Here is a 21,296-nt window from a genome sequence, read left to right on the forward strand (position 1 = left end):
TCATTTTGAATTATGACCCTGTCCTCCAAAGCAGTTGCAATCCCTCCCAGTTTGGTATCATCCGCAAACTTAATAAGCGTACTTTCTATGCCAATATCTAAGTCGTTGATGAAGATATTGAACAGAGCCGGTCCCAAAACAGACCCCTGCGGTACCCCACTCGTTATGCCTTTCCAGCAGGATTGGGAACCATTAATAACAACTCTCTGAGTACAGTTATCCAGCCAGTTATGCACCCACCTTATAATAGCCCCATCTAAATTGTATTTGCCTAGTTTATCTATAAGAATATCATGCGGGAACATATCAAATGCCTTACTAAAATCTAGGTATACCACATCCACAGCTTTATCTGTCTTTGTTTCTCACTCTCAAAATCCCTCGGTCTCTCTTGGTGTTATTTAAAGTCTTTGGAAACAATTACTTCAGCATGAGTAGCTTCCTGTGAAGCAATGGAAGTTCTTGTAACTTACCTAGCCCTTCCTGTGTATATGCTCATGTAATAATTCTTACAGACAACTCTTCCATTTGATTCAAAAGTAACTCAGCCTTTGTAACTTATTCTGTAAAATATTCTACTATTTTGCCAAGACAACAGTAACTAAAAGCAAGTGTTCAAAGCTTTAAAATTTAAATATTAGTTTGATGTTTTAGTATATAGTTGACAACATCTGAAAAGCAAACTATAAAATGGATTGTGTCCTCCTCTATTTTTTAAAAAAACTTTTCAATAGAAGCGCATATAAACAATTACACACTTTTATAAATTGCTTATTGTTGACTTTTCTTGATAATTTTCTCATTGGGTCAAAAAAATAACAGCACTATCAGACAAATGCTATACCATTTCTGAAGTCAGACAGAATGTGCTGTAACCTGAGGGAGTTGTGGGGAGAGGGTTATATTTAAATTTGACAGTAGCACTGTAACCTAACAACCGAGGTTGCATGCAAATGTGTTAGTTTCACTGTAACCTGAAAGCAGGAACTGTAAGCAAATCTTTCGCTGTAATCCAGCAGCATTTTATGTTACCTTATAGCAGTGCCATAACAAGAGCGAGGCGAGTGAGGCACTTACCTTGGGCGCACAAAGGGAGGGGCGCAATCACCTCCTCTCTGCCTCCTCCCCGAATGCTCTGCCCCTGCTTCTCTGAGCCAAGGGAGGGACGCGGCGCGCGTGGAGGAGCCAAGGGGGGGACGCGGACGGAGGAGCCAAGGGAGGGCACGGCACGGTGCAGCTGGAGGAGCCAGGGGTGCACGGCTGGAGGAGCATGGGGGGAGGGGCGCAGTATGGCCACAGCGCGCCCAGAGGAGCCAAAGGGGGGCGGCACTGCCAGAGGAGCGGGGGTGGGGTGGGCGCAATTTTAAATTCTTGCCTCAGGCGCAAAAATAGCTAGTTACGGCTCTGCCTTATAGGGACATTCTAAATTGACAGCAGAGTTTGAATGTAAACTGGCAAAGTAACCCAACAATAGAATTTGCATATAAATCTGAGACTAGCACTGAAATTTGACAGTAGGTTACATGTTTAGATTAAGAGTGTTACAATTCTGGAGTGAGCTATACCTTTGTCTGTTCTCTCAGTCTTTCTTTGGGCACCTCTTTCAAGTGGCAGACTTATAACTTCTCTGAGTTGGAATCCTGTGATTCACCTAACTTTTAGATGGAATCACCAAGTTACAGCACCCCGTTTACCAACCATATTTCTTCAGCAGGTCCAACTGTCTTTGGCCCCTACTGAAGTCTTCTCTCTGGGAGCTGTGACCAGTTTGTAAATACAGAGACAGAGTACAGCTTGTTCAAAATATAGTATTATTTATTCATAGGAACATAACAAATAGAGCAAAAAAGGATTAAAACAACAAAAGCCTAAACATACATTGTCTTACCTAAATTTAGCACCTGCCGCATCCAGTTAGTCCTGATTTAGCCTTGGTAACCTCTGCCTCATTTTCCTGAGGACCAAGCTGTAGTCTGCTTTTCTGCAGAGACTTTGTCTTCTCAGGCTCAGCTTTTTAACCACTTTCAAGCTCTTTGTTGAGAGTTCCTGCCTCAAAAGCCCTGGAGTGTCAAGCTGGAATCTACCCTACCTTCTTGTGGGATCATACCCTGATTCCACATTAGTGAAGATAAACCTCAAAGGAATTTTCACCTCTTTTGCTGTTTGAGTACTGGCTATCGAAGCTGTCTACAGCCATTGATTTTTGTTTCCTGCAAAGCTAAATAAGGCTACGGTGTTGGCTACACTAGAGAGCTTACACCAGCATAGCTGCACCATTGTAAGCTCTCTAGTGTAAGTGCTCTAAACCAATAGTAGAGAGCTCTCCCATCAGCTTAATTACTCCAGCCCATGCTAGTGGTGGTAGCTTTGTTGGCGGGAGAAACTCTCCGGCTGACATAGCACTGTTCATACTGGCACTTAAGATGGCATAAGTTATGTCACTCGGGGTGGCTAATTCACAATCCTGAGCAACATAATTTATGTTGACTAAAGCTGCAGTGTAGCCATAGCCTAAAACTGGTTTAATTCTTACTCTTTAGCTAGCAATACAATAACCACCTAGCCCACAGAGATATATGTATAACATTCATAAAATTAATACAGCTAACTCCCACATTCTCCAAGAGCATAGTTGGAAAAGCTGGAGATTGAAAATGCAGAGGTGATGGATGTGAAGAGGAATAATAAGTAGTGGAATTGATTGTGAAAGAGAAAAAGAAGACATGAGGAAGGAAATGGAGAAGGATTATTTTCTTCAAATAGGTTAATCAAGTAGTGGATAAAGGAGAAGTTGCTGACAATTTATTTAGAATTTAAAAAGCCCTTTCACAAGGTCCTCATAAAAGACTACTAAAGAAACTAAATACTCCTGGTGTCAGAAGTAAAGTATTGTCATGGATCAAAAACTGGCCAAGAGACAGAAAACAAAGACTAATAATAAATGGTAATTTTTCATCATTGTAGGTTAAAATGAGAATACTTCTAGTTTCTATACAAACACCACTATTGATTAATCTATTTATTAATTACCTGAAAAAAGGGGTGGAAAAATTTGTAGATGACACAAAATTATTTAGGTTAGTCAAGTCCAAAGAAAACTGTGAGAAGACTGTTAAACCCTGAATCATGAAGGTCCCTTCCAAAACTTGCTATTTTAGCATTAATTATTACAATATTCTTGTTATTCATATTAATGTCCAATTCCGCTTTGAACCTTGCTAAATTTTTGCCTCGGTAATATCCTGTGCCAATGACTTCCATAGTTTTACCATGCATTTCCACATAACACTAGAACAAGGGGACAATGAAATTGAAAGGCAACAAATGTAAAACTGATAAAAATGAATACTTTTTCACATAATGTGCAATTAGAGTGCAGAACTTATTGCCACATATGTGTTGAGGTCAAGAATTTAGTAAGGTTGAAAGAGGGCTTGGACTTTTATAAACACAAAAAGAATATCCAAAGTTGCAATACTAAATTTTTTGAAGGGCTATAAAGCCTTATGCTTCAGGGTTTAAGCCAATTTCTAATTACTATTAAGATGAGCTCTTAATCAAAATAAAATTATTGAATATCTGTCTACAGGCCCGACGACGGGGGAGAGGGGAGCAAAGGGGGCAATTGTTCAGGGGCTGGCAGATAGCAGGGTTAAGGCAGGCTTCCTGCCTGCCCACTCTCGCTCCGTGCCGCTTCTGGAAGCGGCCGACCAACATCCCTGCGGCCCCTGGGGAGTGGGTCTCCGTGCGCTGCCCCTGCCCCGAGTGCTGACTCTGCAGCTCCCATTGGCCAGGAACCGCGGCCAATGGGAGCTGCGGGGGTGATGCCTGCGGGCAGCGGCGCATGTAGACCCCCTGCGCCCCCTGCCTAGGAGCCACTGTCAGAGGGGTGTGCCAGTCGCTTTCGGGAGCCACCTGAGGTAAGTGCTGCCCCCCTGCTCCCCACCTGCCCTCCAAACTCCTGCCCCAGCCTAGAGCCCGCATCCAAACTCCCTCCCAGAGCCCAAACCCTCACCCCCTCCTGCACTCAAACTCCCTTCCAGAGCCTGCACCCCAACCCCCTGCCCCAGCTTGGTGAAAGTGAGTGAGGGTGGGGGAGAGCAAGCGATGGAGGGAAGGGGATGGAGTGAGCTGGGGGTGGGGCCTTGGAGAAGGGGTGGGACAGGGGCGTGGTTGCAGGGAAGGGGCAGGGCAAGGGTCTTTGGGTTTTCTGGATTAGACAGTTGGCAACCCTACGGGGCAGGCATGTAGAAGCCCTGGCTGTGCTGGAAGAGTGTGCCCAGTAGTGCAGCTGGCAGCTTGCTGGGAACCAGCCAGCGCAGGCGCAGAATTGCCCAATTGTCAGGTGGACTGCACCCTTGTGGCGGCTTGTGCATGTGTGGGGGCCCATTGACTATTCTGCCCTGGGGCCCGGAATTGCTGTCAGAGGGTCTGTCTGACTACTGTGGAGAAGAGTTGGCAGGCACTAGGCAAAAGCAGATTAAGCAATTGCTTAGGGCCCTGAGCAGCTCAAGGGGGGCCTTCCATATTTGCTTTTTATGTGTTGGAGAGGGGAAGGAAATATTCCTGCATAGGGCCCCTAGCGGGCTAGCACTGCCTCTGGGGTTTCTTGCACCTTCCCATTGAGCACATGGTGTTGGCTACTTAGAAACAGGATACTGGAGCACATATTGGGTCTGACCCAATATGCCTTTCTTCCTAAGGGGGTCCTTAACTCTTGGGCCTATTGTTTCTACATGCAGAATCAGAAAGCGAGGAATCAAGCCTAGCCACGTTTGCCCAGGGAAAAAGGCAAGAGGAGGAATAGCATGGGGACTCAGGAGGCGTCACGCACCAAAAGTGCGGGGGAGAAGGTAATTCGATCAATCGCCTACAGAGATCTGGCTTTAGTTGAGGAAGCCCCTTTCATTGTGGGTTGTAAGATAGGGCTTAAATTCTTAAGAGTATTTCCCGTACCTCCACCCCCATGCTATTAAAAACTCCAGGTAGGGTAACCAGATGTCCCGATTTTATAGGGACTGTCCTGATATTTGGGTTTTTTCCTTATATAGGCTCCTATTACCTCCCACCCCCGTCCCGATTTTTCACACTTGCTATCTGGTCACTCTAACTCCAGGAGCTTTGAAAATATTGACGGGAGCTCTGCTCCTCCAGACAGCTCCTGCTGAATGTAGGGGAGGCGCGTATTGGGAGAAAGAGGCTGTCCAGTTGGGCAAGGGGGAGTAAGCGTCTGCTTGCAGTTTGCACCTTGCGCGGCACCTTTGTCGGTGCAGCGGTGGTCTTTACAGTGCGCTGCTAATGCATGCTGCTGAACAATGAAGGTGGGGGGGAGACGCTGTCCCTTTAAGACAGCAGGAACACTATTTTCCAGCAACGCCCCGACGCTTGGCTCTGGCTCGGTGGCTCCCTGTACCACGTGGGAGGAGGCGGGTCTGAGTGTGGGGGCGGGGTGTGGCCGATCGCGCGCTGTGGGCGTGTCCCCGAGCCCCGCCCCTCCCTGGTGCTGGCGTCGCGCGGGGGGAGGGCGGCGGAGATAGAGTGGCTGTGGCTCCAGGAGCGGGGCGCGCTGCCGGGCGGGCGCTGAGGCGGAACGAGCCGCCGAGTTGACGGTTGGAGGAGCGGGCGGAAGCGTCTGCCTGTGCGGCGGCCGAACGAAGGGAAGCGCCTAGCCGCCCCTCCCGATCCCAGTCCCTGGCCGGAGCGGATGCGCTGCGGTTAGGAGGAAGCGGCGGCGGGGCCTGGGTCAGGCGAAGATGGTGCTGGTGGGGGCGATAATCCTGATCTGCTCCTTGGCGGCCGGAGCCGGAGGTAGGGACTGGCCGGGGCCTGGCACCGCGCGGTGTGTCTGCCGCTCCTTGTTGGGGGCGAGTGAGGGGAGTGCTCGAGGCCGGCGGTGGCGCTCCGCGTCTCCCTCATTTATAGCCTCGAAGGGAGCCCGGGGCCTCTTCTAATTCCTGGCTCCCGTCTTTGGAGCGGATCTGGGCCCCGCTTCCCGGGATCTTCCCTTGAGTTACCGCATGTCAGGCCTGGGTTAGATCCGGGGGCGCTTCTCTTTCCCTTCCCCGCCAGATTTCTGGGCCGGATCCAATCCTTCCTGTACGGGCTCTTTCTACCCTCCCCCCCCCCCCCCCCGGTTACTGGGCTGAGTCCAATCCCCGTACTTCCCGGTGGTTCTTCTCCCCGCAGGTCACTGGGCTGAATTCTTCCTCTTCCTCTTCCTCCCCCGAAAAATCCCTCCGCTGGGTTTTGTTTTCTGCCCCGCGGTTCCTAGGCTGGGTCTGACTTCCCTTCCCCTCGTCCCCTGAGACTTGCTTTATGACCTCAGGATCTGTGACTGCCCAGGTTCATTCCCTGTTATTCTCTCTAAATCTTCCTCCCCCGCCCGTTGTGTGACGGGAGCGATAAGATGGTCTGTGTTTGAGAGAGAACAAGGCGCACAAACAGCAGAGCATGGGGGTGGTTGTTGCCTGGTGAATCGTCTTTCCCCCTCAACAAGGCATGCAGTAAACCTCACCAAACTACTTTTAGGCACATAAAAGATGTAAAGTAGCTAGAACATCCCACCCCCAAAAGGAAGAAATCTTCAAGAGAAAGTAGAGTGGTTGAAAGTTGAAAGCTATTATGTTTTAGAGGTCTGGGAAGATGATTAGCCGTTTAACACTTCTTAAAGCTCCAGTTTCTATGTAGTAATTTCCCAGTTTTTGAGGTCACTTGAGGTTTTAAAGGCGGAAGTATGGTTAGTGAAAGAAGTTAGAGCTCCCTTTTCTGCTGGGGAAATAGAATATAAGAGTTGGGATTTCCTGGAATGGGACTGTAGTTACAGCTAGGGGCTTAACTCTGTCCCAAGCCAGGGAACCTTAGCCTTGGAAGAAGCGCTGTTGCTTTTGACATAATTTTTATAGTGGCTATGAAATGCACTTTGGAATTAGGAAGATATATGGGGAGGGTGGTTGGTTGTTTTGTGTGTGTATGTTTTGTTTTGTTTTGGATGACTCTGGAAATGGAAGGGTTAACAGCAGCATAACTGAAGCAGTTGATGGAGGGGTGGTTGGAGTAGTTGATAAGGACTTCTGCTTGTTTGGCACTTATTCTGTTTGAGTTCTGTTTCTGTACATTTCAGTATTAATGGGATTGTGCAAAAGATGGCATTTTGGATGAATTGTAATAAAATGATTTTGAAGTAGTTACATGAAAACTTCAGAGCATAGTTTTTTAGGCAAAGCCAACAGAAAAATACTTCTAAGATAGAGCTGAGAAAGCAACCCAGTTTGCTGTCAAAACACACACTAATACTGCAGTATCTAGTACTTTATATAGATCAGAATATAGACCAAGTTTTTCTACTAATGTTCCTGTAAGTTTGCAAATATTAGGACATGACATTTTTAAACAAGAATGTTTTGGAGTACTATTCAAGGGTTTTTCCTCAACACTTTATATAAATTGATTAAATTGTCCTGACACTAGGAGCATTTGAGATAGCTCATCCTCTGTTCTTAAAAGTAAAATAATGCTTTCAATAGGAAGCTTTAAGTACACTAAGAGTAAACTTAGAATGTACAAAAGCAAAGTCACAGGATGCAAATTTTAGGTCCAGAGCTGTCAATTTTATTTTAGAAATTCATATTCAGATTAGCCAGTGAAAGAGGAATGGGGTCCTATTTATATATATTTTTTATAGGTTTGGGAAATGTATAAAACTTGTGGCCTATGTTTTTGTGTGTAAACATAATCCTCAGCAGGATAAGTAACATATTGGGATTGGTGTTGGTATCCATTCCTTCCCCTCTCCCCCCAGTGATGCATGTGACGTGGATCCGGTATCATTCTCAGTTTTGCATTATATGTTGGAGGTATAGAAGATACAAATATTTAAAAAAATCAAATTATTTTTATTGGTGATTTTTTTTTTTTTTTTTAAATTTTCATGTTGGTTTACTTTTCATTTTACAGTGGATGTGCTGTAGTTATTTTTGTAGTTTAACCTTATTATAATTGTTAAAGCAGCACAAACTCATACAAAGAGAACTATGTAAAAAGTGAATTGACAAAGGTAAAAACACAAACTCATACAAAATTGAGAAACAAATTGCCAATGCTCCATATGCAACCAATACCACCTTCCAGTATAACCAATTTACACAAGAAAGTGGTCCTCCATCAGTGTTTACAGTCCAAAGTTATTAGGATTTATGCTCTTCAGCCACTTAGGTGATTTTGAAAATCCCACCCTCAGAGTGCTTAAATACTTCTTAAAATGTTGATGTGTGCATATTAAAAGTTCATAGTTTTGTAAGTGATAACGGTTTTATGCCACTAAAAGAAGCTTTCAGTAAAATACACTAGCCTTGATGCATTGAAATGAATGTACCTGCTTAAGTATTAGCAAGATTAGGTCGTTAATTCTCAGTGTATTGGGGTTTTTTGCTCACAACAGTTCTGTAAAATTCAAATATATCTATCAGTACCCTCACAAAAAGGAGCAACATTTATAGTTAATTATAAATTGTAATCTAAAACTGTAGTAGTAACCCAAATTTTGTAAAACTGATTTGAAAGCCTTAACTTGATTTAAATGAATATCTTTTTTATTTTTTGTTAGTCATTTGACAAATCACCTTGAGTTAAATGGCTCCACCTTGCTTGACACACAGTTTGTTTAGAAAACCACTTAAACTGGATACATGTTCAGTATCCAGTGACAACTGGTTTTGGTTGGGTTCCACTTTTTTAAAAAGTACAGTACTGTCACTTTGTAAATTGTTCTAGGGCAAAATGATTATTGAAATGTCCTTATTATGATCCTTTGTAATTATTAATACGCTTATTAATTAATAACATCAAGACCCATTCCTACAAACATATATACATAAGTTTATATAGGCCCTGATCCTTAAACACTTATGTCAGTATAACGTCGTTGGGCAATGCAGTTATATCAACCTAACTCCTCGTTTAGATAGCACTATGTCAATGGGAGGCTTCTCCTGTCAACATAGGTACCACCTCTTGAGGAAGTGGAATACTTACCTATACAGGATAAACTCTCCTGTCAGTACAGGTGGCATCGCCTACACTTACAGAGCTTAGTGAAAAGCCTGTCTTGAAGTTAGACCACTTTCTGTTAGCAAATTAAATTGTTTCAGCTGAGTAAATGTAGCATTCAGAAAACAAGTGATCCAGCTCTGCAGTTACAGGATTAGCGTAATTAGCATATACATCCTTTTTTCATAATTGGAAGAAGTGGAATCAGTTGGGGATTTGTTTGAGAGAGATGCAGACTTGCTAGCTTCTGGCACCTAAAACTGTTGAGAATTTTTAAGAGATAAATCTTGGTTAACTTAAAAGTTAGAAACTGGAATTCTGAAATTAGTTATTGCTGTAAGAAAGACAAGGTGTGTAATGTAATGTCTTTTATTGGACCACCTTCTGTTGGTGAGAGAGACAAACTTTTGAGCCACACAGAGGAGTTCTTCTGATCTGTTACCTCACCCACCTTGTTTCTCTAATATCCTGAGACTGACACAGCTACAATTACTCTTACTGCCTATAAGAATTTTTAATGTACAGTTCAAAAAGGTAAATTGAGCATGTGACAGGTTCGGTCACAGAGACTCCCCTTGGGACTGTCACCTGGCGTGGTGAGACTACCTCTAAGCCAGTTTTCCCTGCCAGCTTGGGACTTCAGAACCCTGTCTCGTTGAGCCAGGTAAGGCTATTCTGCTGCAACACAGACCCAGGGTCTGAACCACGCTCCCAAAGCTGCATACTTAACTGAAAACAGCTTAGAAAGTACTCCTGTCTCCAGCATCCAGACACCCAGCTCCCAATAGGATCTAAACCCCAAATAAATAAGTTTTACTCTGTATAAAGCTTATACAGGGTAAACTCATAAATTGTCCGCCCTCTATAACACTGATAGAGATGCACAGCTGTTTGCTCCCCCAAGTATTAATCACTTACTCTGGGTTTATCAATAAACAAGTGATTTTATTAAGTATAAAAAGTAGGATTTAAGTGGTTTCAAGTAATAACAGACAGAACAAAGTAAGTTACCAAGCAAAATAAAACACAACACGCAAGTCTAAGCCTAATACATTAGGAAACTGATTACAGATAAACGCTCATCCTCAGATGTTCCAGTAAGCCTCTTTCACAGACTGGACTCCTTCCTAGTCTGGGCCCAATCCTTTCTCCTGGTACAGTTCTTGTTAGCTCTAGCTCAGGTGGTAACTAGGGGGATTTCTCACGACTGGAACCTCCTTTTTTTTTTTTTCTGTTCCATCCCCTTTTATAGCTTTGGCCCAAGGCGGGAATCTTTTGTCTCTCTGATTCCCCCCCTTCCTTCTAAATGGAAAAGCACCAGGTTTAAGATGGATTTCAGTATTAGGCAACATGGTCACATGTCACTGTAAGACCTTCTTCGTTATCTTTATTACATAGGAAGGCTTGTATGTAAACAAAGCCATCTACAGTCAATTGTCCTAGTAAATGGCAGCCATCAAGATTCTAAACTGCCATTCATGGCCCACACTTTGCATAATTACAATAGGACGTCAGAGTTGTGCTTTATATTCCTAGTTTCAGATACAAGAATGATGCATTCATACAAATAGGATGAACACACTCAGTAGATTATAAGCTTTGTAATTATAATTTACAGGAGACCTTTTGCATGAAGCATATTCCAGTTACGTTATATTCACATTCATTAGCATATTTTCATAAAATCATATGGAGTGCAACATCACAGCACTGTGGAGACATTTGGTTCAGGGACTATTCAGTGACTTACACTACTGTTGCATTCACAAGCAAGGCAATAGTCAATGATGCGGGGTGGGGAGGTGTTCTTGACATTTAGCATACACCGCTATACCAGTTTTCTGTGAGGAAATAGGATGCAACTATTAAATGTTAATGAGTTCCAAAAGGAGTTGCTTCCAGTCTTCAAAGGAGTTGAATACAGTCCGTCTTTCTGGTTGTGGGATAAAAAATGGGCCTGGGTTTACTTCTGGCCTGTAAAGTTAACCTGTGTGATTGGCACACGGGTTTGAGGATCTGGATTGGCCTCGTCCAATTGTGAGCCATACTACAAAGCTATACCTGAGTTACTATATCCTTACAAGTGCTGTGTTCACTCATGTCACTAGGACTTCTGGGGGTACAGTCCGTGCTTCTTTGTGCTGTGGTAAGCTGAGCTGCTCTGATTCTTTTGCAGTGAATTGTGAGAGAACTTGTCTGTCCTTGTGGGCTCGTGGGTGGAATTGTGGGAAGACCTTTGGAGGACTATTGGCATTTTAAGAGATTTAGTCTGCATCCTCACTGCAGAGCGGTTGTGTTATCAGCCCGAACAAAAGTGGCACTTGCGCTCTAATCTATACCCCCAGCCAGACAGCTAGGATTTAAAGCATCACCAACCTCATGTGAGAGGGTTTTGTGTGTGATGGGGAGAAGGAATTTGGGGTATGTCTACACTGGAAACGTCAAAGTGCTGCCGTGGGAATGTTCCCATGGCGGCGCTTTGGAGTGCAAGTGTGGGAGAGAGCTCCACAAGAGATTAGCTCCGTGCACTCCCAGTACTGGGAACCTGTCTACACTAGTGCTTTAAGGCGCTCAGACTTACTGCAATCAGGGGGGTGACTTTTCACCCCCCTGATTGCAGCAAGTCTGGAGCGCTATAAAATGTAGGTGTAGACAAGCCCTTAGAAGCAACACCTGAGTATGAGTCTTAAAAGTCACTCTTAATCCTAGTATGATGCAAACTTATATGGGAAATAATATATGAAATCTTTTTTCACAAAGGTTTATCTAAAAAGTTTGTTATTGTGAGGGAACACTATCAACTTGAAATCTCTAATCAGTTTCAAATGAGTTAAAGGTAGCTTCAGGTACTATATTTGTCAGAGTCCATCTGCTAATTCTTAGGAAACTATGATTTTAAGTTCACATTTTTTGTTTTTTTCTCCTGTTTCTATATGAAGGGCATACACACACACACACACACAGAGCGAAACAATGAAACTACATTTGATAGCACACTAAGTATAAAGTAAACACACTGAAAGTATACTTTTCTCTTTCAGTAATATGAGAGCTTGTCTATACAGCCACTTAGTATGTGGCAAGATGGGGTGTAAATCTACAGTGCTCTTGGAAAATGTATGTGGAACTTTAAGTGCACAGTAGCAGGGTCCACATGGCCAATTGGAGCATGGCATTTTAGAGCACTAGATTTATATCCCAGTTTTCTACATGCCAGCTCTACAGAGACGTATCCTTAAACTTTAACAGTAACACTAGAAGCTAAAAAGAAATGTTTGTGTCCCTTTAAGAGATTTCTTATCTTTTCTACTGGAGAAAGCAGCATGACAGTGCAGAATACGGAAGTTCTCTTTAGCTCGAAAAAAAGAACCAGCAATGCAAGCTTCCCTCTTACTGCAGCTTTGTAAAATTCTGTTCAACCTTTCACCTTGATGAGGGTTAAATGTTATCTTCACATGAGCAAATAGGTTTTCATTAACATTTACCAGTCCAGTTACAAATTTTTTTTGCACGTCTTCTCTAATGTACCTCTGTCTTCAGCTGAAGACAGAATCTCTCTAGTGATGAGTAGTTCACTCCCTGTGCTGACATTTACAAAGCTGCCAATCAATGATGACTCTTGCGATGTGGACAGCTGTCCTGTAGGAACTAGGCTGAGGACTGTTAACCAGTTTCAAATAGCCTGTCAATCATACATCAGATTTTGTAATGACTTTTGGCTTTTTTGGATTGGGTTTGAGCTACTGACTTCAAAGTAAGACTTGTCTTACTATCAAGCAATCTGTGTAGTCCTCAATGTAGTTTTGAGTTCAGTAGATTATAATGAGGATTACTGTATGCTTTGCAGATGAGAGCTTGCATTTTATTCACAATAGTGATTTACAACATCTTCATGAAAGTGGTGAGGAACTTTTCCACTTAGTCTTGTGAACTATGAAATTGCATGCCAGTGTTATAGAAATCTGATCATACCAACTATAAATGTTAATTATTAGCGTCTGAAATCTATAGTAAACTGTTTAGTGATATTAGTTTTACTTCTTTACTCATGTCTTTAACTCAATATACTATTGAATAAAATTCCACAGATTTGGGTCATCACTTGGCCTGCAGGTTTGTCATGCCATGGAAAATGTCATAGATAGCGAGATTTTCCTCTTTGTCTATTGCTTTTTTGTCTGTGATTATCTTGCAGCATCATCTCTTGTCCAGTGGGCCTGGGCCTTGCTCCCTGCTCTTTGTATTGTGACCTGACATACCAGGTCACAGAGCTGCTCAGGTCTGGCCAGCCTGCCCCTCTGTTGTTTGGGTTGTGTAACGCGTATTCATAATGCCTAGAGCAGGGCACCACCTCCACATATTAGGCTAACTCTCCAGCTCCTGCCCCAGGCCTTGCCTCCACACAGGGCAGGGATTAGGGTTGTGCCAGGGGTGAAAGATGGCTAGTTCCCCCTCAGGGGGCAAAGAGGGCCATTTTATCAAATCTGGAGCAGTCACAGTAAATGTAGTATCCTGTGACTTACTGAATTTGCTGTGATCAGTTTTTTTGATCAAAAAATACCATGACAAATCTGCAGTCCTAGTCATCGCTAATTATTGTTGTGGGCACATATGGTGCGTCCCAGAGAAACTACTGAGGTGAGTGCCACTGTTTAAAGTAGGAGAGAACAGTTATCAGTATAAGTCCAATTTTTAAAGGAAGATAGAGGCCCAATTTTTAATTTAAATATGTGCGTGCACAATGCTGCAATTTTTCAGCTGCAGTCACACCTGCATATATGACATTTGCATTGTTTCAGTGAAACTATTTGGGCTAACACTTGTAATATCTTAACATAAGCTTATCACATAACTTTCCACATAAAGCAGTTTTTTGGGTGAAGTATAAGTGGGGGGAGCATGTTCACATTTAATTTCTCCTCAAACATCTGGCATACTTCCCACTTTATTCAGTGGTAAGTTTAATGTTCTGGAAAGGTTGCAGGTAATACTGGCGAGAGATGTGGTATAGGTACAAAAGAAGTACTGTAGAATCTCAGAGTTATGAACATAAGAGTTACAAAGTGACTGGTCAACCACACACTTCATTTGGAACTGGAAGTTCGAGATCAGACAGCAGCAGAGACCCCCAAAAAAGCAAATACAGTACAGTACTGTGTTAAACGTAAACTACTAAAAAAAAAAAACCTAAAAAATTGACAGGGTAAGGAAACGGTTTCTGTGCTTGTTTCGTTTACATTAAGATGGTTGAAAGCAGCATTTTTCTTCTGCGTAAAGTTTCAAAGCTGTATTAAGTCAATGTTCAGTTGTAAACTTTTGAAAGAACAACCATAACGTTTTGTTCAGAATTACGAACATTTCAGAGTTACAAACAACCTCCATTCCTGAGGTGTTCATAATTCTGTGGCTGTACTGTACCACAGACAGCTGTGCAAACTTCAGACCACCCTGCCAAGGTACCTCAATCGTGATATGAAAGGACTACTTCTAGGACTTCTCTACCACCTCTGCTGGGATTGATTACAGAGTGGTCAGTGATAGTAACTGTGTGGTGTGGCAGGATTATTTATTAGGAACAGCGTGACTACCAACTCATTTTTCATAGGCCACCAAACATCCATGATGTATCATAATATATCCTCTATCAAGAGCTTTACAGATGAATAAACACAATGGGTGAGATTCTTTTGTCACCCGCAAGCCAGGTAGAAGGGCTAGTGTGGTGAAACGGAGCTCTAAAATCTGGATCTGCCCAGGGAGGAATTCTCCCAGCCTGGGAAGTGAGGAAGACCGTCACAGATGTCCTCTCCTCCCATAAATACTAGGAGAAAAGAGTGAAGCTGTAGCATATAGTACTGTACTGATGGTGCCCATAGGTAACCAGTGGCTGAACTACTGTAATTTAATCCTCTAGTTATGTCTGTTACGCGTCAGTAGCTCAGAATTAGGAGGGTGCAAAGGTGGCTTGAAGCTACCTTGTCACCCCCTACCTCTGTGTGAGAGTTGTTTGCTGTCTCTTTGTGCTATACCTCTATCTTAGTCACTTTCTGTAGTCAATTAGATACTAAATGTAGACCTAGGAAAATGGTTGAAAGTAAAAAAAACATTTGAGGGAAATAGGGAGCCTGGGGATTAGGATTAACAAAAATGTCACTTATTGGGGTTTATAAATTTGGTGAAAGTTTTTCATATGGATGCACACTGAACATAGTTTAACAATGTGGTGATAATATTTTAAATTATTTTTAGTACTTTTCCCTTCCTCTTGCCCTCTGTATTCCTGCCCAGTCTTTGAATTTACCCTGTTACTACTTTACCGTATTTCACGACCTCTGTAATTAATGCTAGCAAGTTTTCACCTGTCTTGGAACAACATTTGTGACACAGAGCCATGTGTCATGTCTTATGTTTAAGGCTGCGTTGTCTGTCACGGAAATCATGGATTCCATGACTTTCCGTGACCTCCATAACTTCTGCAGCCACTAGTGCTGGCTCAGGGGCTGCCCGAGTTGGGCAGCCCCATGGCCAGCAGCAGCAGTTTGGGTGTGGCGGAGGCTCAGGGCTGGGGTGGGGGTGTGCTTACCTGGGCCGGCTCCACGTGCTCCCACCGGCATGTCCCTGCAGCTCCTAGGTGGAGAAGCCAGGGGGGCTCCATGCGCTGCTCGTGCCTGCAGGCCCCACCCCCGAAGCTCCCATCTGTGCCTCCCAGACAATGGGAGCTGCGCCTACAGAGCCAGTGCTTGTGGTGGGAGCAGCAGCGTGCAGAGCCCCCCTGGCTGGAGCTGTGGGGACACGTGGAGCCTGGTAGGGAGCCTGCAAGTCTACATAGATTCCATTCGTGGTGCATATGTGCCCCATGCATGCAAGATCAGATTATTTTTAACAATGTGTCTGTCTGGAGTTGCACCTTTGCCTTTGGAGCGAGCTCAACCACTACTGCCTTCTGCCCATCTGTGAGTGAGATGGAGCCCTTTGCAAAGTCCTCATTCCTTTCACTGTGTGAACTAGACTTTTAGTTATAGTCATAATTAGTGTTAGTGTAGTTAATAGAGTTGATTAATGAGGTTTTTTTTGCCTATGGCTTAGACACCCACACAAACTTTGTAGTTGTTTCCTTTTGCCTAAGTTTCCCCTCCTTCCCCCATGCCAGGTAGACGCCAAGCAACCAGGGTTAAGAACAGTATCTCATTTGACTTTATTGTACACCTGTTAATGATAGGCATTCTCTGTATCTCATGAGGAAAATGTACCGAAGTGTTGCTATATGTATTGTTCCTTCTTGAAGTGTACACAGAAGGAACTTGAGGGAGGCAAGACTCAAGCTCCTACTACTTGAGAAGTCTATGCAAGTCTCCACAGACTTGGAGACCTGAGAATCCTCAGCAGACAGGTCAGTCTCTTCCAGCTAATGCCCTTGTGAGCAGTGAATCCACTCCAGACTCCCTGGCTGCTGCTACTACTCACCCCATTTGTTGTCCATGTCCCAGAGGGGCAGGAAAGACCACCACTCAAGGGAAGGGGCTAGGTGTAGGTTACCCAACAGCATGCAGGAGACATAAGCCACAGCTTTCCTTAGGCTTCTTCTGTCAACAGCCATAATCAGAGCAAGATAGCACCAATAGTTCCTTTATGATTGTAAAGACCATGCTGCACTCAGTACTGAGTTCAGTGCCCAGAGCCTCAGCATCAAATGCTTCCCTTACAGTACCAGTGTTGGTCACCTCTCTACCAGTTGATGCTTCAATATCATGGCATCAAACCAGTTTCTTTCAATTGGCTGAAAGTGTTTAAGGAAAGTTATTGCTAAACTCCCAGCTTCTTGTTTCCCATGTGTCTCCAGTTGAGTCTCATTGGTACTGACATCTCCATGCCTTAAACAAGGCATGTCAGATAGGACTGCCTTTTCCCTTGTAACAGTTTACTTTTTCATCTTCCTCAGCAGAGCAGAGGACACAAGTGGGGGAAGAGCCTCTGTTTTCCCTGGGGGTGTTACAATGGGAGTCTTGGAGTGAATCCAGAGGTTTTTTTTCCCCCCAGGGGTATTAAGAAAGATCTAGGGAGCACTTTAGTTCGTCTCCCTCATGCATCCTTCCTCACATTATCCATGTCAGCTATGGTTATACTTGGTTCCCTTGGGGTATAAAACTCTGCTCCAGAAAGTCAGCATCCTCATTTGTATTGAGGGTCAGATCTCATTCACCTGTGAGACAGATTCAGAGTCCCAAACTTCTCAGCTAATTCATCTGCAGCTGTTAGGTCAAGAGAAGGACAGTGGGGATGATCATTACTCTTCTGAGCTGGAGTACCCAGCACCTCTTGCTATAGCCTTTTCTTTCCCCAGAGAAGCCTTCAGTCCTGCATCGTAGCCTCTGTTTGAGTTCAAGGTCTGTCAAGACCAAATGAAAAGGATGGCAGAAATACTAGATGTTACCTCAAGAGAAGTACCATAAACCCCTGGGTATCCTTAATACAGCAGCATTAGGAAGGCTATGTATTCACATAAATCAGGAATTACACGAACCTGCCAAGGCAATTCCAGCTATCTGCAAGGGTGCTGACTGGAGGTATCCGGTTCCAGCTAAAGGCTCAAATACTCTTACCAGCATTCTGCACTTGACTCCCTGACAGTACAAGCGGCCTAAAGGAAGGCAAAGCAGCAAGGTCTCCCAGACTCCACCCTTGATGATCAGGATCCTAAAAATCTAGACGTTTTTGGCTGGAAGGTCTGCTCATTTGCAAGCCTACAAAGGAGGATAGCAAACTGCCAAGCAGTATTCTTTAAGTACCCCCTCAGGTCCCTTTTCAGAGACCCCTCTCATGAGACTGTTAAAGCAGGAGTTAGACTCCCTTTTACAACTGAGTGCAGAAATTGCCCTTAGAATTCAGAGACAAAAGTTTTCATTCCCACTACTTAATCCCACGGTAAAGCAGTGCTCTGGGGTGGCAGGGCTGTGCACTCCGGTGGATCAAAGCAAGTTCAATATAAGGCGGTTTCACCTATAACGCGGTAAGATTTTTTTTGGCTCTCAAGGACAGCGTTATATCAAGGTAAAGATGTAGTTAACTTAGCTTCTACCATCCCTTCTTTGGGTCCTGAGCCTATTTTGTTCTGTTATGACCACAGCAACTGTCGCCTTAGTAGTTCTGCCTGATTCTAGTCTCCTAGAATAGAGGCCAGATTCTGCATCTAGAAACAGCACTACACCTGACAGCCTGCATGCTGGCTGGCTGAAGTTCACGGAGAAACTGTTGAACCTGGAGTTTTGCTTCAAAGCAGGAAATCTTTGTTCAACCAGACGTATAGGGCCAAATGGAAAGATTTTCTACTTGGGCAGCTCAGCTTTTGCCATTGACCGCTCCAGTTACAGCAATACTGGGCTATCAATGAGCTCAAAGTCTATCAAGGGGTAATATCTGCAAATCATCATCCTATCCAAGGCACACTATATTTTGGCACCTTATAGTGGTAAGATTTCTGAAATAATTTCTTGGATTTTCTACCAGTTAGGGAGCTTCTTCCTTCCTGGTACCTTAATATAGTACTAACTGGATTGATGGGGTTCTCTCCCCTTTGAGCCCCTGACAACCTGCCTTCTTTGACACCTAAAAAGGGAAACAGCATTTCTGGTGTCCATAACATCAGTTTAGGAGCAGTTAGGCCCTCACTTCCAGTCCCCTGTAAATGGTCTTTCTACCAGGACAGTTACCCTTAGATCGCACCTAAAGTTCCTGCATTTGGTGGCTTCAGAATTCCATACAAATCAGTCCATTCACCTCCCAGTTTTCTTTCCCACGCTTCATTTCTAAGCATCACACGTTAGACATAATGAGAGCGTTATCTTTTTTTATTTAGGTAGGCTTGGTCCTAAAAATTTGTCCTTGGTATTTGCTTCTATGACCAAAGGTTGTCCTGTATCCACTTGGAGGTTATTGAAGTGGGTTTCTCTACATGGATATTTTTTTTATCAATTAGTCAAGAAGGATTCCACTTTGTCATATTTGAGTTTATTCCACTAGAGCACAGGCATCCTCTGTTGCCTGTTCAGATAATAGTCCTATACCTGGGATATATAGAGCAGCTACGCAGAGCTCGATCTACAACTCACTATTCCATAGTGCAGGCTTCCAAATCAGTGATGGTGTTAGTAAGGCTGTCCTGCAATAACTATGCAAATAGAACTCTTTGTACCCCTCTCCAAGCAACTAAACAGCTATTTAATAGTCACCACATGTGGAATCTCTGTACAATCAAAGAATGTTTACCTTCCAGTAACTGATTCTTCAAGAGGTCTTGTCCCCAACTGACCCAACTGCCTTCCCTGCTAATTTGAAGCTCTGCGCCATTGGGGTTCCATATTGGCGAGGGGACCAAGTGACACTTGAGCCTACTCTACTCTTTATGCCCTTGGCTATAAGCGTGGGTGGTAAGAGCACCTAGGACACAGGCAGGGCTCCAATGGATACTGCTATTCAAAAAGATTCCAATCTTGTGTGCATGGACCAGAGTGGAATCTGTGGACAGTACATCTGAAAGATCCACACTTACTGTAAGGAAAGCAGGGTGGATAAAAATCAATGCTTTAAAAAAAAAAACAGGTTTTTTCCTCAAAAAGCATTTTATCAAAAAAAATCAATCTAAAGATAGTTTTAATTAAGATACATTATAGCCCAAAGATCTCATCATGGAATAGGGATTATAAATTCTAATTCTATAGTATGAGACAATATATTCATGTAATGTTTAAGAAAAGTTTCGTAAATGAGTTCCGATAGTTCATGGGTTAAGGACCCAATTTTATGCGGTTCCACGTGCTTCTGTATAGATTATTTAGGTTAATCTTTCTATCGACCCAATAGGACTTAGTGCTCAGTCTGGAAGGTACCATCAGAGACACTTTGTTTTGCAGTTCTCAAACTGTGGATTTGTCTCTCCAGAGATAACATGTTTGTTAACAGCAAAAATGTTTTTAAATAAATGTATAGAGGTGAGAAATAACAGACCTCAACCCTGTTGTCCCTCTTCAAATTTGTGTACACAGAGTCAATCCCTTACCCCTCTCTAAAAGCGCAAAGTTTCAAAAAGTTCAATGAATAGAAGATTGTTGGGGGCGAAATAGAGAAGTCTGGAGATAAATGTGAGAAGGGAGGGACAGGCAGTAGAAACAAAAGTGAAACTGTTTGAGCAGCATACTCCAGAAGTCTTGAGGTCTTTCTGAGTATAGCCTTCATTGATTTGAGATCTACTAGACCATTCTCTCACTAGAAGGGAAAATCTATAATGGCAGCATGCCGTAAAAGAGACCCAGTTTGGGAATAAGAACCATTCAAGAAATATGTTTGCTGATGATGTTTTAAAGAGCGTCCCACCAGTGAACTAGTGGAAGTCACTTAAGCACTTGGATTCAGAGACTATTGAAGTGATAATCTCACTTTTAACAGCAGTAGCTTCTTCTGCCGGTGTAGAAAGAATATTTTCTTCCTTTGGACTAATTCATTCTAAACTGAGAAATTGTTTGGGACCTGAAAAAGCAGGGAAACTTGTTTTTCTTTTCCAGATTATGAACAAACAGGAAAATGAAGGTGAAGACTGAGTTAGCTGCAGAAGCCAATATTTTAAGTTTCTCATGTAGACCTGGCTGACAGTAGATTTAATTTTTTTTAATATTTTATTTAACTATTTTTGTAAAACAATTTTGACAAAAACAAACCTGATTTTAAAAAATTTGAATGTTTAACTAAATTCAAAAATTCAGCTGCTTGTTTTGTTAAAATACATAACATTGTTATTTTAGTTAAATAAAACAATTTAAATGTCTGTCTAGTGATGTTCTCCTAATACAGCATGGCAAGAAAGTCCTCCAAATATTAATGATTAGTCTGTTGAATTGGAGATAGTTCACCTTCCAATGACTTCATAAATATCTGCTTCATTTACCAATGGTAAATAAAATAACCAATCATTCATTTTCTGATATAGCTGTAAAACTAATCTGAAAAGTTTTCAAAATAAATCACTGTTTAAAAAGGTATAGTGTGTACTTTGTAAAAATGAAACCTACATCTATCTCTGAGTTGTAAAGAATATGTATTAAGGTTATAACAACTAACAAGAATGCACTTTTATATAGAAAACCATGATTAAATCGCATCTTCCTGACTAGTGATTTTAAATCACGATCCTGAAGGAAAGTAACTTTTTTTTGTTTTGACTTTAATTGAGAGGTTACAGGCTGCCAAGTTACGTCCTACAT

At 42.9% G+C, this 21,296-nt stretch overlaps 1 protein-coding gene across 1 annotated transcript in view; it reads left to right on the plus strand.

Moving 5' to 3' along the window:
- The first annotated feature begins 5,503 nt into the window (after positions 1-5,503).
- ADAM10 (ADAM metallopeptidase domain 10) overlaps positions 5,504-21,296 on the plus strand; it is a 112,369-nt gene continuing 96,576 nt past the window's right edge. The window contains exon 1 of the mRNA XM_034783194.1: positions 5,504-5,808. Within this exon, the coding sequence (XP_034639085.1) occupies positions 5,754-5,808 (55 nt within the window). The 5' untranslated portion in view covers positions 5,504-5,753. The remainder of the gene's footprint in view (positions 5,809-21,296) is intronic.

This window comes from Trachemys scripta, chromosome 10 (assembly GCF_013100865.1).
Source record: "Trachemys scripta elegans isolate TJP31775 chromosome 10, CAS_Tse_1.0, whole genome shotgun sequence".
In the NCBI taxonomy this organism is placed as follows: domain Eukaryota; kingdom Metazoa; phylum Chordata; order Testudines; family Emydidae; genus Trachemys; species Trachemys scripta.